At 41.8% G+C, this 13,783-nt stretch overlaps 1 protein-coding gene across 4 annotated transcripts in view; it reads right to left on the reverse strand.

Moving 5' to 3' along the window:
• lin7a (lin-7 homolog A (C. elegans)) overlaps positions 1-9,786 on the reverse strand; it is a 31,434-nt gene extending 21,648 nt beyond the window's left edge. For all 4 annotated transcript variants that reach the window (XM_029461921.1, XM_029461924.1, XM_029461922.1 and 1 more), the window contains exon 1: positions 9,647-9,786. In XM_029461921.1, coding sequence (XP_029317781.1) covers positions 9,647-9,683 — 37 coding nt within the window. In that variant the 5' untranslated portion in view covers positions 9,684-9,786. The remainder of the gene's footprint in view (positions 1-9,646) is intronic.
• Between the last annotated feature and the right edge of the window lie 3,997 nt (positions 9,787-13,783).

Here is a 13,783-nt window from a genome sequence, read left to right on the forward strand (position 1 = left end):
ATCAGTGTCTCTTTTCACAGTTAACAGTGATACGTTGTGCATAGAGGCCTCACACACACACACACACACACACACACACACACACACACACACACACACACACACACACACACACACACACTGATATTGACTGCAGGGAATATGGGAGTAACTCAATAAAGCAGACGGCAGACAGAGGAGCTTTTACTGTTTGCAGACCTGTGGGAGACAAGAAACGAAGTCTCAGCTCTCCATAAAAAGGAAATGTGGGAAACACTACGATCGTACCCTTTATCGCATTTTATGTAGAGACAATGACCATAGACATCCTCTATCCTCTAATGTCTCTATTTCAAGCGCTCAGTAAAAGAGTAAAAGAGCAAACTGAAGATTATATTGATCTGCTTGAAAATGCAAGTTCAGTTCCCATCATCACCAGTTACGGCGAGCGAGAAGTAGTCCAGCGGGAGAACTGTTGGCAGATGAGAGCTGACGATGGGGCGAGTCATCACGATGATGCTAATCAGCCTGTAATGAGTCAGAGACATGAGTCTCATGTTAATAGGGGCACAGGTACGTGTATATATACACGTACTATAACTCAATTGGCATCAGTTCCAGTCACCCCCCCTACACACACACACACACACACACACACACACACACACACACACACACACACATAATGCAATTTATAATTATAATGAATGCAGAGAAATTAAATTCTGAGTATTTCTTTTCATTGGTGTGATTCAGACGGGGATAGACTGCACGGATAGAAACCACTAAAGGTATGTGAAACACGTCATGTCCATGAAACAACCCTTTATTATAAAATCTTAGCGATAAAAGTGTGTTTTTTGATATTCAGGTGAGCTGTGATGCCATTTAAACCTGCAACCACAGATGCGTTGGCCACTGGAGGGCAGCAGAAACAAGTTGTGAACACAGACTTGACATAACTTTTAAGAAAACCGCTTAATCTTTATAAATCTGGTCGTTAAGGAACATCCATTTGGACATTTGTGTAGGAGGTTTATGAGTATTTCTTTCTCATTAAACAGAGGTCAGGGGCCATCAAGGAAATATCCCCCCCCTACTCTACCATTATTAGCTTTCATACGCTCATTAGCTCCATTTTCTTTATCCACATCAAGGGTTTTGACGAGGCGTCTGGAACTGAACTTCAAAGAGTGCTAATGTAGACATTTCTGGCAGTGTTTTCATCTCGCTGATCAAAAGTGAGGCCTGCACATTTCCAGATATAACCTTTCTAACTTGAATTTAGGTCATTTTAAACGTTTTGCATCAAACAGAGAAGCTGCTCAATTAAAAATGTTCCAATGTCACCTACGCTGACAGCTATAACTAATATTGTAAGTCTGCTCCAGACAATATATCACGTCCCTCTGCAGCTGTATCCTAATGTTACAGCGCCGGGACACAGGAAAGGTGGTTACAGGTGTGGCAATACAATAAGTAGTAATCATAGCGCTCTGAAATGTCTGCTGGCACTGTATCGCCACATTTACCTTTTTACTGCTTCCAGTGATTTCTAATCTGGAGATTTTCTGCTTCGCTGTCACGCTGTGTGTCATTCACACGGGAGATACCGTGCTGAGGAAATGTGTAAACAAATCAAAGCGTGATCTTGGTGTTGTAGAAAAACAGGTCTGATAAACTGGCACGTGCCTGCTGGATTTATTTTTCTCGCAACACAACATGAATCTCTCCCTTTGCGTCTTCAGTTGTGAGCCAAACAGATTCAAGCACAAATGTCCCACGAGTGCACTTCAATCCCCACTGCTCTGCACGCTTGATGCCGAAGTGGGACATCAGATGAGCTGTGTGACTGATCGGAGGGGTGTGGAGAACCCAGGGGAAGAAGCATGGAACGATGATTGTGTTCCATCACAGAGTAGCTGTAGATGACTGCGGGGGGGGGGGGGTTGTCGCAGTTACGTCACAATAACAGAAAAGGATTCCTGAATCAAACGTGCAGCGAAATGACATATTACGTTACCGAACAGTCTGGCAGAGAGAGGGTGGGGGGGACTGGGGGGGACGTCCTGGATGACCCTTTGCACTCTGATAACACTATCATAACCACGGTGGAAGACCACACATGTTATACCTTCGTCTGATATAGAGGCTGACAGAAGCACAGTTGAAGATAACAGTAAGTACGTGCTCAACGCCCACATGGTGGTCCTGTTACATGCATTCTATGAATAACTTCAGCTGGAGGGTAATACAGGAAATGATCCCACCCGTGACTAACCTACTATATACAATAACCACATGCATGAACACTTTTACACTGCGTCCTAAATAAATAACAATAACTGTGTTTCAAGCCATGCGTCACTTCACGAGCACTGTGTTTAAGGTGCTTCATATTATGCCACTTTATGCTTCTACTCCACTTCCTTACGAGAGGAAAATATACTTCATTTACTTGACGGCTATAGTTACTGGTTGCTTTGCACACTAGGGTGTTACGAACATAATGTCCACATAATGTTATGTTAACAGTGACTTCTCACACATTTACCATAGTGTTGTAGTCGACCCTGTTGCCTCAGCACTAGTTGTAGTTTTGCATCTTAAACTTGAACAGTGGAATATGGCCAACTTGGTAGCACACAGTTTCGTATTTACACATCCAGCAGACACAGAGCAACATTCCCTTGGAGGTTCACGCTGACCAAATCTGTGTCACTGAAAATACAGTGGAGGGAAATCAAGTTTTGACTTTAATCTTCAGTGGGATTCAGTGGATCCAGATGTGTGCAACATCTGTACGTTTTTTACATCCGCCTTCAATGAAAGCTACATGCTCCACTTTGACAACCGAAAAGCATATCTCTGACGCAGACTGCGTACAATTAGGTCATTCTCACTGTGAAGTTTGACGGATTCTTCTCCGAAAGGCAGAGAAAAGAGAGCTGACGAATCTAAATGAAGATGTCTTTTTTAAAGAAAAGGGACACACGTAGATGGGCAGGAAAAACACGGCAAGATATCACAACGTGATCTTTGACGTCGTTGAGGAGTTGTGACACCAATCAGAAAAGTGTGTGTGCATCAAGATACGGTTAGTGTAATACACTGCGGACATATCGAGCAGAGCGGTGACACCAGCACACATCCTGTCAGCACTTAATTTCCCTCTGCTGTACTTAGGGAGAGGGCATTCTAATTAGTGATACTCGAGGATTAAAGTAAGTTTAATGCAAGTTTTTTAATTACGTGACATGAGTATCATAGTGTGTTGATGATGGAAGCACTAATGAAACACTGAGGTCATTAACTTAAGTAAAAGTAGAAATAACAAAGTCTGAAATTACTCCAGTACAAGTAAAAGTCCAGAATACTAAATGTTATGTCAAAACACTTTAAGTACTCATTATGCAGAATGGCTCCTTTCAAAGGGATATCAGATCAGTTTTTATCACTAGCGAACACGTATAGCGATAAAAGCATTTTAATGTTGTATCAAAAGTTACTAGTTATTAATGCTGTCAGATAAATGTAGTGGAGATTAAGTACAATACAATACTTGAGTAAATATACTTAGTTATACTAAATAAATGTAGCATTTAAGTCAAACTAAAACCTGTGAATGATATTAAATAGAATATTAATGCTGCCTCTCACACCAGTTAGAAATGTTCCAGTGCTTCAAACAGAATGAGAATAACACAATAATAACACACTCTCCAAAAAGGTTCATGCAATATTCCTTTTAATTTCCCCCAAACTTCAAGATCCTCCGAAGGATCTGGAACCAGATGCCTGATCGTCTCTTCAAGTGGGATTGGTCGGTTTTTATTGTCGGTCGCCTAGCAACAGTGATCATACAAGTCACATGAACACAAAACATAAAGTTTACTCCTGTGTCAGAAATATGACCTCATGACAATCAATTTGAATCTGTCTCTGTCTGTCTGTCTGTCTGTCTGTCTGTCTGTCTGTCTGTCTGTCTCTCTCTCTGTCTCTCTGCCTCCTCTCCCTCTCTCCCTCACTCTCACTGTCCTGTCCTCTCTCTCTCTCTCTGTCTGTCTTCTCTCTCTGTCTCTCTCTCTCTCTCCCTCTCTCCCTCACTCTCACTGTCCTGTCTCTCTCTCTCTCCTCTCCTGTCTGTCTCTCTCGCTCTCTCTCACTGTCACTGTCTGTCTCTCTCTCTCTGTCTCTCTCTCTCCTCTGTCTCTCTCTCTCTCTCTCTGTCTGTCCTCTCTCTCTGTCTCTCTCTCACATGCCACGGTCTTTCCTTCTCTCTCTCTGTCTCTCTCTCTCTCTGTCTGTCTCCTCCTCTGTCTCTGTCTCTCTCTCTGTCTCTCTGTCTCTCTGTCGTCTCTCTCTCTCTTCTCTTCTCTCTCTCTCTTCTCTCTATCTCCTCTCTCTCTATTATATCTTCTATCTGTCTCTCTCTCACTGTAAGGTAGTCTCTATTCTCGTCTCTCTATATATCTCTGTCTCTCATCTATACTCTACGCGATCTTCTCTTCTCTCTCTCTCTTTCGCTCTCTGTCTGGTCGTCTCTCTCTCTCTCATCTCTCTATCTCTCTCGCTCTATCTCGCTCTCTATCTCGCTCTCCTCTCTCTCTCTCTCTCTCTCTCTCTCGCTCTTGTAGAAATAAAAGGAAAACAAAACACAAAGCAGAATAAGGACAGAAGAAGTCGTAGATGGATCATAAATAATGTAAGAGCTCGCTGCATCAGTTGGGATTTCTTAAACAATAAGTCGCACATTGAACAAAACAGTTCTCACTTGGTATTCCAACCTTTAACAATCATGATGATCTACATTATATTAAGTAGTCTAATCACAAATATGCTTTTGAATCCTTGTTCTTAAAAGAATAAAATGCAACAAAAGAACGGTAAACGGTATAAGATGTCTGTGTGGCACCAAAACTCATTTCCCTGAGCTTCTAAAATGAGGATGACAAAAAAAGGTCATCGTAATCATTTGCTGATTATAAAAAAAGGCACAGAGCCGAACAAAGCCACAGTGACACGTAATGAAGGCTTCAACACTTAACAAGGCTCCACAATGTTGTTGTGTAGATGTACTGTATTCTTTGCACCGGGCAGCGCTCCAGTTTTCTAATACAATTAGTCAATATATAACAGCGAACAGCAGAACTGAGTGTAATCTGTTTTCAGTACTTAGAAGTGTAATTTCGACAAAACTGCTGCGATGTAAACAAACACGCCCAGATCGGAGGCTGAGCTCATTAAAGCATACGGTTGTGATTAAATCTCCTAAAGATCCTTTCTTTTCAAATTCTGATTAAATGACCTTCCTCTGACTCCACTCCCACCTTTGTACCCTGAGAGATGCTATCCAAGACGCCATGCATGCGAGGATAAAATGTCCTGAAAAGGCCTCGCCATCTGCCACCGCCACGCTGACCTGAATGTCCTTGGTGCTTTTGGCAACACTGCTGCAAATTCCGACCATAACAACAGAAATGATCACACTCTGTATGAGTAAAATGTCACAACAGGGTTTTACCAAACAGGTCCTATGCCAGGAGAATAAGCTCTAATTTGCCCTACTGCCACGATCCCCTCGAAGCACGACAAATAAATCACTCCTTGAGGGCTAATGGCTCCTGTGGGAGCCTGCGGTGAGAGCAGAGACTGAAAACATGGCACTTATTGTCTTCTTCATCCTCGCTAATTACAGGACAGTGTCCATCCAAGACGATTACTCTAATATATATCTGTATTAAACAGAGGTGAGTTGAGATATCATCAACCATGAGTGACGTCAGCCTGTCAGCAGACCTCTAATCCTTCAACTCGCTGGTGTGCCTGAGAGCATGTGACGTGAACAGGGCCGGGCCTCAAATCAGTGAACTCGCTACGATCTGTCAGAGGGGAAACAAGGACTGTGGCAGTAGAGGGCTGAAGAAGTTCCCTCCAGTCTATTAAGACAGAACGCTATAAACTGGGCAGAGATTGTTTGAGTCACAAAACTCTGACACACAGGGAAGAAAACCAAAAGGAGTCGCACTCGAAGGAGCGAGGAATTCTTTCTAGAGTTGCCATTTTGAAGTGATGTTCAACAGCCTGACAGGAAGGAACCTACGCACTGTAGAGAAACTGTTTCTCCGACTGACGGAAAAAAGGTCATCCTCATTATTTGCTGATTAGAGAAAAGGCACAGAGCTGAACAAAGCCACAGTGACATGTAATGAAGGCATTAACAGTAGACAAGGCTCCACAACATAGTGGTTCTGTGAATAACTGTAAATAAACACGGGTCAGATCAGAGGCTGAGCTCATTAAACCATGTGCTCGTGATTAAATCATCTTTTTAAATGATGCTTAAATGACCTTCCTTTGACTCCACTCCACCTTTGTACCCTGAGAGATGCTATCTGACATGCCATGCATGCTAGAATAATTAGTCCTTAAAGAACCCTGCCATTTTCCAACGTTGCTTTGACCTGTCCTTGGCGCCCTTGGCAACTCTGCTGCCAACTGTCCCTCCAAGACAATTCCTCTAAGAACCTTTGTTTCTGTATTAAATGGAAGTGGGTTGAGATATCAACAGCTATGAGTGACGTCAGCCCGTCAGCAGCCCTCTAATCCTTCAGCTCGCTGGTCTGAGAGCATGTGATGGGAACAAGGTCTATGGCTTAAACCAGTGAACACACTTGCCATGATCTCTCACAGAGAAAACAAGGACTGGGGCAGAAGAGTCCTGCAGATGTTCCCTTCATTAAGACAGAACTATATAAACTGTCAGAAACTCTTTAAACCCTATCACACTGGGAAGCAGAGAACAACAGAGACACCATCCTTCATAGAGCAGAATATGATAAAGCTACAGGAGGTTGCATTCTGGGTAAAGAGCACAACCCATATTTTCTCAAATTGAAAATCTATCGCTTTCATGCCTTCCAAATGTAACAAAAGGCTATCGCTCTCTTTCACTATAAGCAACAGATGAATGCAACACGTTTGCAGCTGTGCATTTGGGTTATTAAAGTTCATTCTCGAGGAAGTCACTAACTGAAGCAGAAGTATTGTAGATAAGGTGAATCTTTAGAAAGCCTTGCAGTAAGACTTTGAGAGTGCATTTTTCCTTTAATCGCTGTGTAGACACACACAATAGCACTATAGTTCTTCAGTTATGGGATATAGATATGCAGGTTAATATACATCAGATGCTAATATATGTCATGCAGCTCATTCACAGTACAGTTGATTCTCTTTTAGTGAAGCTAGTTTCTGTGAAATTGATGTTTTTAGCCATGCTAGCAGCCTTTGTTCATCGGTCTGTCAGGATGAAACATCTTACCTTAACTATGAATGTATTGCCATGAAAATCTGTACAAAAATAAAAAATTCATACTTTGTATTTAGTGCTAAATAGCAAATGTTAGCATGCTAACACATTATACCTGCTGAAACATCTGTTAGCATGTTCATTGAGAGCATGTTGCATGTGGGACTTAGCATTTAGCTAGCTCAATACTTTTTGGTTTAGTTGTGTGTCCAGTTGCTACAACTTGCAATTATTGCGCACAGATGACACTTGTGTCTCTTCTTCTCTATAAGTTTACAAGAGAGATACACCACGATGACCTCTGCTCTCACTCTTTAATCTCAGAAAGAATGTCATCTCTGGGATTTGCCTAATCGTAGCTCCGCAGAGACTACAGACTGATTTTATCAAATGTTCAGGGAGGTTGAAATGTATTGTTCTCGATGCTGTCGCTTGCTTATTAAAGTCATTTCTTCCTACAATAACAGGAAGGCCAGTGATGCAATATGCTTTTCATCCTGCTGACACCCAACAAGCCAAGTGGGAGTTCTGGAAGTGAACATGTCTGCTTCCTCCCAGTGTGTTTTTGACAAACTCAGCAACTCAGCAGCTAAAGCCTACTCCCCACACGAGTCGTGAGTACCTTTTCATTAGCAATTATAGTGTTTTCTTGAAAGTGGCAACAGCTGAAAATAAGAGAGCCTGTAATGTCTCTCTCTCTCTGGCAGCTCAGTGAAGCTATCATTATTACAGCTCCTGCCATTACAGCTGCCGGCCGCTGACTGGTCGAATTCATGCGAATATGGATCAGCATACAGGCTGAGGTCACGTCTAAATCACTGGCCCAGCAAATGACCATGATCAGATAAGGCTGAATAGACTAAATGCTGACATTTGACCAAGATGGAAGACATTTGTCTTATCCTCAGTGTTTAAAAGCGTGTTTATCAGCACAGCTAAGCCCCTTTCTGTAATTTTATAGGATGAGTGGTGAGTTGGAAAGGCGTGGGTTATATTGTTTATCTGTTTGCCTGGTGCAATCTTAGCCTCATTGTATTACCTCTGCGTGGTATAGCCCATTGTGCATCAGTAAAGCTTGAATGCACCACAAGCATTACACTTTAGTGAAGAATAAATTGCAATTGAGTACATGGTGGGGACAAAAATCTAATTCTAACAGCAGAAAATAATCAATTGTGGCTAATTACTTTGATTCTGCATGACAAGTGACACCAGTCAGATGAATTCCTGCATGATAATTTATGCTCCCACTAGATAAAGTGTATTTATAGTCACCTTCTGTGACCTGGAAGTGACTGGGGAGCTGATGCTAGTTTTACTTGGCACAGAGGAAAAAGCTCTCCTTTCTCTATATTTGACAACATCCGTTTCCTATGCAAGGCTTGCGCAATATTACATTTCACCAGTGGAAGCTTGTGGTCTGAATGTAAGACTGGGATTATTTTACTTGTGATCTAAAAATACACCACTTTAAAAAAAAAGAAAGCTATAGAGATTTAAAGCAAGCATGTATATAGAACATCTTGAATATAAAACAATACACCATCTCCTAGTGGTATTACTATGATCTTACTAAGGGGACCTGAGGTGTGCTTGTAGCATTTGTACAATATCCTCAAATCTATTCAGCTCTTTTCTTTAAGGAGGGAAATAAAACAAATACTAAATTATACAAACTGTACTGTACTGTACTGGGATGAACACATACGTGTCACATGGTCTACAATTACATACCAGCTCATAGTAAACACTACCTGTGGTGCATTAGAGTAACACCATCGCAGTATATCATTAGGCTATAATTGCAATTTGCTTACGTTTCCAACAAGTGCAGAAAGAAAACAGCTGTGTCCTGTACATATTATATATGCCTTGCCTTGCAACCTGCAAATCAAATACAAAAGTTGTCTCCTATCACAAAGATGTTCGTGCCAAAGCGCTCTAGTAGCTGAGGCTTTATGTTTGCAGAAGCGAGCTGTAACGGGATAATATTACCGAGGATGTTATATAATGGAGATGAGGATAAACGAAATGCGCTGTAAACGGTGTAAGGGTGTCCATTTTTCAAATAAATGATGGTGAATTAATGTGTGTGGCCATGAAGACCATGCAATAAATTAACAGAGGAAGCGAGCGCTCCATTCTACAAAATGCACGCACGGAATAGGAAAAGGCTGGACGTTTTTATTTAGCGCGAGCTCATATTGCCTTGAAATAAGGACCCGTAAAAACAAGCTGTAGGAAATACGAGCCGGGCACAATCACCTGGATCTACCCCGGGGGGTTGCCAGTTCCTTGCAGAAGTTTTACAAAACGTAGGAAAAAAAAAACCTCAGATGACAAGCACAAGCGCCTTACCTCGATCCAGAGAGAGCGGTTGGACCACTGTCGCCATGACTGCTGTTTACTGGAGACTGGAGAGACTACAGGAGCTGCAGCATCAGAGGGAGAGAGAGGGAGGGAGAGAGAGGGAGGGGGGGGAGAGAGAGAGAGATGAGGGGATGTTGGGAGTGGTTGGGAGAGAGATTAATCTACCTCCATCCTCATGATATCTCATAACCTGGCATTGTTTACACAGGGACAGCAGCTATACAAACACACGCACGACCACAAATGTCCATCTTGATGCGATGAGGCAGGACAGTCCACAACTATACAATGATGTGGCACTTTATTCGGGATTTTCTTGACATGCAATTGGAAGTAAAATCACAATTTAAACCATTAAACACATTTTTTTCCCACGTTTTAAGAAAATTGCTTATTAAAAAGTCACAATATTGTACTACAATAAAAAGGGAAATAAAAGGCACAGCTCTGCTCAGGGGGCAGATTTGTAAACAGCACATTACATGACCAAAAAGTGTGTGGACTCCTGAGCAAGTTCTTTATTTACCATGTGCACAACAATTACAATGAAGCAGTCGCTGGCAATGAAAATCTTGGATCCCAGCCTCCCTCCAACAATGCTTATTAAATGTATATACAAAAAGAAAATCACACACATAAAACCAAATGAGCATCACTCCCAGGCATGTTTGCTGAACAATCTTGTTACAAAAACTGAGCATTTAATATGCTGCTATTACAGCATCTGCTCTTCTTGTTTTCAGGCTTTCCACGAGAAGTATGTGGATATGGAGACCACGTATAAATCAACTGTTCTCTCGTATTAACCCTGACTAAATAAAAGGTCGTCAGTCACGTGGCTTCACCATTCACAGAGGTGTGCCCGTGGCCCTGCTCATGCTGAATCTGTAAATGATGTGTCTCTGTGCTTGTATGTGTAAATGCGTAGCCGCGTATGATCCATTCATCCATTGCACTTCAGAGATCAGTTGATGGCAACCACGGTTGCCATAAAGGTTTATTGTGAACCGCTGAGCCGTGATGCCTGTTATCTCCTCTCTTGGCTACATGCACTGCATGCAGCCCGATAAGGACTGAATGATGGTAGTGAACCTTTGTTGAAGGGCTTAAGGATTAATCCTCATGTTTATGTGCTACCACCGAACGGAGCCAAACCACTGACTTCATCTACTGTAGATCTGCTGCCTAATGGTGCCTGCTATTGTGGCATACCTTATACCTGGCCAGTCATTGCACTCGACAGAAGCAGGGCTCAACAAAAACAAGTAGCAAATCCCTGGTTCAGGCAGGATGACGAGTCACATGACTTACCACCAACCTGAGGCAACAACCAATATTTAGACATGTGCACAGCTGTTCACAGCAAAATCCATAAAGACACTAAACTCATCTGAATCTTATCTCACTCTCAACATCACTTTACTTCAAATGAGCAGCACTGCAGTAAGAATAACATTTTAGAAATGTCATATCGATGTATTTCTGCTGCATTTTCATCATCTTTAAGCATTTCCGGTTGTATTCTGCATCATAATCTGCTCTGTTTTTGATTGAAACTGTTACTAAACCTAATCACATGGTCCATATGTGCTGGTGAATTGCAGCCACCCAGCTGCATGCAGATGTAAACTGGTTGGTAAGTGGTGGGCTGGACGGCCGGTTAGAGAGGGTGAGGGCTTAGAGAGTGCACGGAAAGAGGGCACGGGGAGATTAAAGGCTCCCACCCATATGGGCTGCAATACACTACTGCTTTTTTTTTTTTAAAGAGGTGGGATTACACTGCAGTGGTCTCAAAGCCCTTTAACTGCAAGTGAATTGATTTCTGAAAGTTTCCACTCCCACGGAAGTATATGCCGTGTAAACAAGGCAAATATAGACGACTGGACTGAAGAATCTTTACCTATCAGATACAAGCTCATAAAGTCAGTGTCAGCATGTTTGTAGGCACCAATCCCCATCAGTGCTCATGCAAAAGAAAATCCAACAGGTCGTTAAAAGAATAGTTCAACACTTGGGAAATATGCTTATTCGCTTCCTTGCCGAGAGTTAGATGAAAAGACCACTCTCAAGTCTGTGCGGGATGAGATACAGCCAGCAGCCGGTTACCTTGGTTCAGGGTTTTAAAAAAAAAATGAACAAGAGAGAAAGAGCTATTTTAGCTCTGTCCAAAGAGAACAGAATCTGCCTTCCAGCACCTTTAAAACTCACTAATTAAAGGGACTGTTTACCCCAAAAGCATACTTTTCTGTTACCTTTAGTGCAAGTTATAAATGTCGGCCGTAGAGATGCCTGCCTTCTCTTGTATATAATGGAAGTAGAAGGTACTAACCCTAACCCTAACCCCAAAGCACCAAAGAAAATGAAAACGAAGTGGTGTGAGCAGTTCCTCGTAGGAACTAGTTTCTCGGTAGAAAGAAAACAGTAGGAAGCAAACTCACACCTCAACAATCTAGATTGATAAATAGCACTTACAGGAAAGAGGATCTTGTTTGTTCAATCTATACAAAAACCAAACAAACAAGTGTAAACATGTCACGTTGTGTCTTGGCCTTATCTTGTACTTATCCAAAAGGAACATGGTTTGGAACAGGGTCATGACTAATCCCTGTGCAGCGTTGACTGTGATCTATATTGCATTTCGGGAACAAGTAGATGAAAATGTCCTGGTGACCTGATAGAGTCTTGCGAGTTTGCGTTGAGGTTGTCCTACTTGATGACAGGTTGCTTTCCCACAGCTGCTCTGTTGTTTATTACCAAGCTCCATCAGGTTGCTTCTGACAGACAATAAAAGCAGATCTTCATGTAAACACGAGGGAGGTATACAGAACACAACAGATGCAACACTTTAGAGGAACAACTGAGGGACGTAGCTCCATGATGATATTCTCTCACCTACAGACTATTATTATTGGTAATTGGAGCAACTTCTTTGGAATAAATGTCTTGCTCATGGCACCTTGAGATTAGCCTGCGTCACTGATTTCCACATATCATGCATTTGTCATGGAAGTTTAACCTCTGGCACAACTTTCCTCTAACCATTAGGCTACTGACGCCCCCTTCAGGGAAACAGAACCCATCACTTTGTCAAATGGAAATAATAGATGACATAAAAGTAACGACGTTGCACGCTCCTGGGGGATTTCATTTGAGAAGAAAACTAATGGGAGTATATTTGTCCCTCTTATCACATTATTACAAAGCATGAAATGAGGAAGTTCAAGCGCTACTGCAGTTTATTTGGCATTTTAGTTGCTCATAGACTGACAGTGAAACATTTGAAGACATCTTGAGCTACAGCGCTGCCATTATACAAGGAAACAATCAACAACAATAATAAGAAAATGAGCAAGTGTCCCTAATACATTGCATCTGTAATAATCTGTAATTATGCATCAATTATTCTGAACTGTGAATAATGTTGACGGAAATTATTCCCGAGCCTCTCCGCCAACTGCTGCGTCTGAAAGCCATTCGAAAACGGCAATCACTATCTTCAAACTAATTCTATTATAAATCCATATTCAGACACTGCGGGTAAAAAACACTGCTTGGAGATGAATCATTTGTAGATAAACTCTGGTAATTTAGCGCTAACTTTTTTCTCTGAAGGGCAGCCGACTGATTTCTGCTTGAAAAGATTCACAGTCATTACATCAAATTAGAGAAGAGTGCGAGATGGATGGGCCATAATGATCTTGGACTCCGGTTTAGTTCTTTGCAAGCAGCTATTAGTAAGTGCTCTCTCTGTGCACGTCCGGCGCCAGAAGAATAATATGTATTCTGTCAATAGCATCTGTATTATAAGAAGAGTTATGGCAGCGCCTGGGGGAGTGATTTAGCAGGACCTTTAAGCCGGACAAATTACAGCACGAGGAGAAGGGAGGGACCCTTTCTCTGCCAATGTTTGATCACCGTTATACATGAATATAGATTGTAATTTAAATGCTGTGTTGAAATGTAATGAGATTATTAAATAAAAAAACAACAACCACAGGTTTGTCAATTACAAAAAGCCACAGGGTAAGTCTGGGATGTGATGGATTTAAGAATGCATTCATCATTAATTCAGAATATGGAAACACGATGTTTCATGTTGGCAAAAGGATGTAATAAGTGCTGTGT

The sequence above is a fragment of the Cottoperca gobio genome, chromosome 23 (genome assembly GCF_900634415.1).
Source record: "Cottoperca gobio chromosome 23, fCotGob3.1, whole genome shotgun sequence".
NCBI classification, from domain to species: domain Eukaryota; kingdom Metazoa; phylum Chordata; class Actinopteri; order Perciformes; family Bovichtidae; genus Cottoperca; species Cottoperca gobio.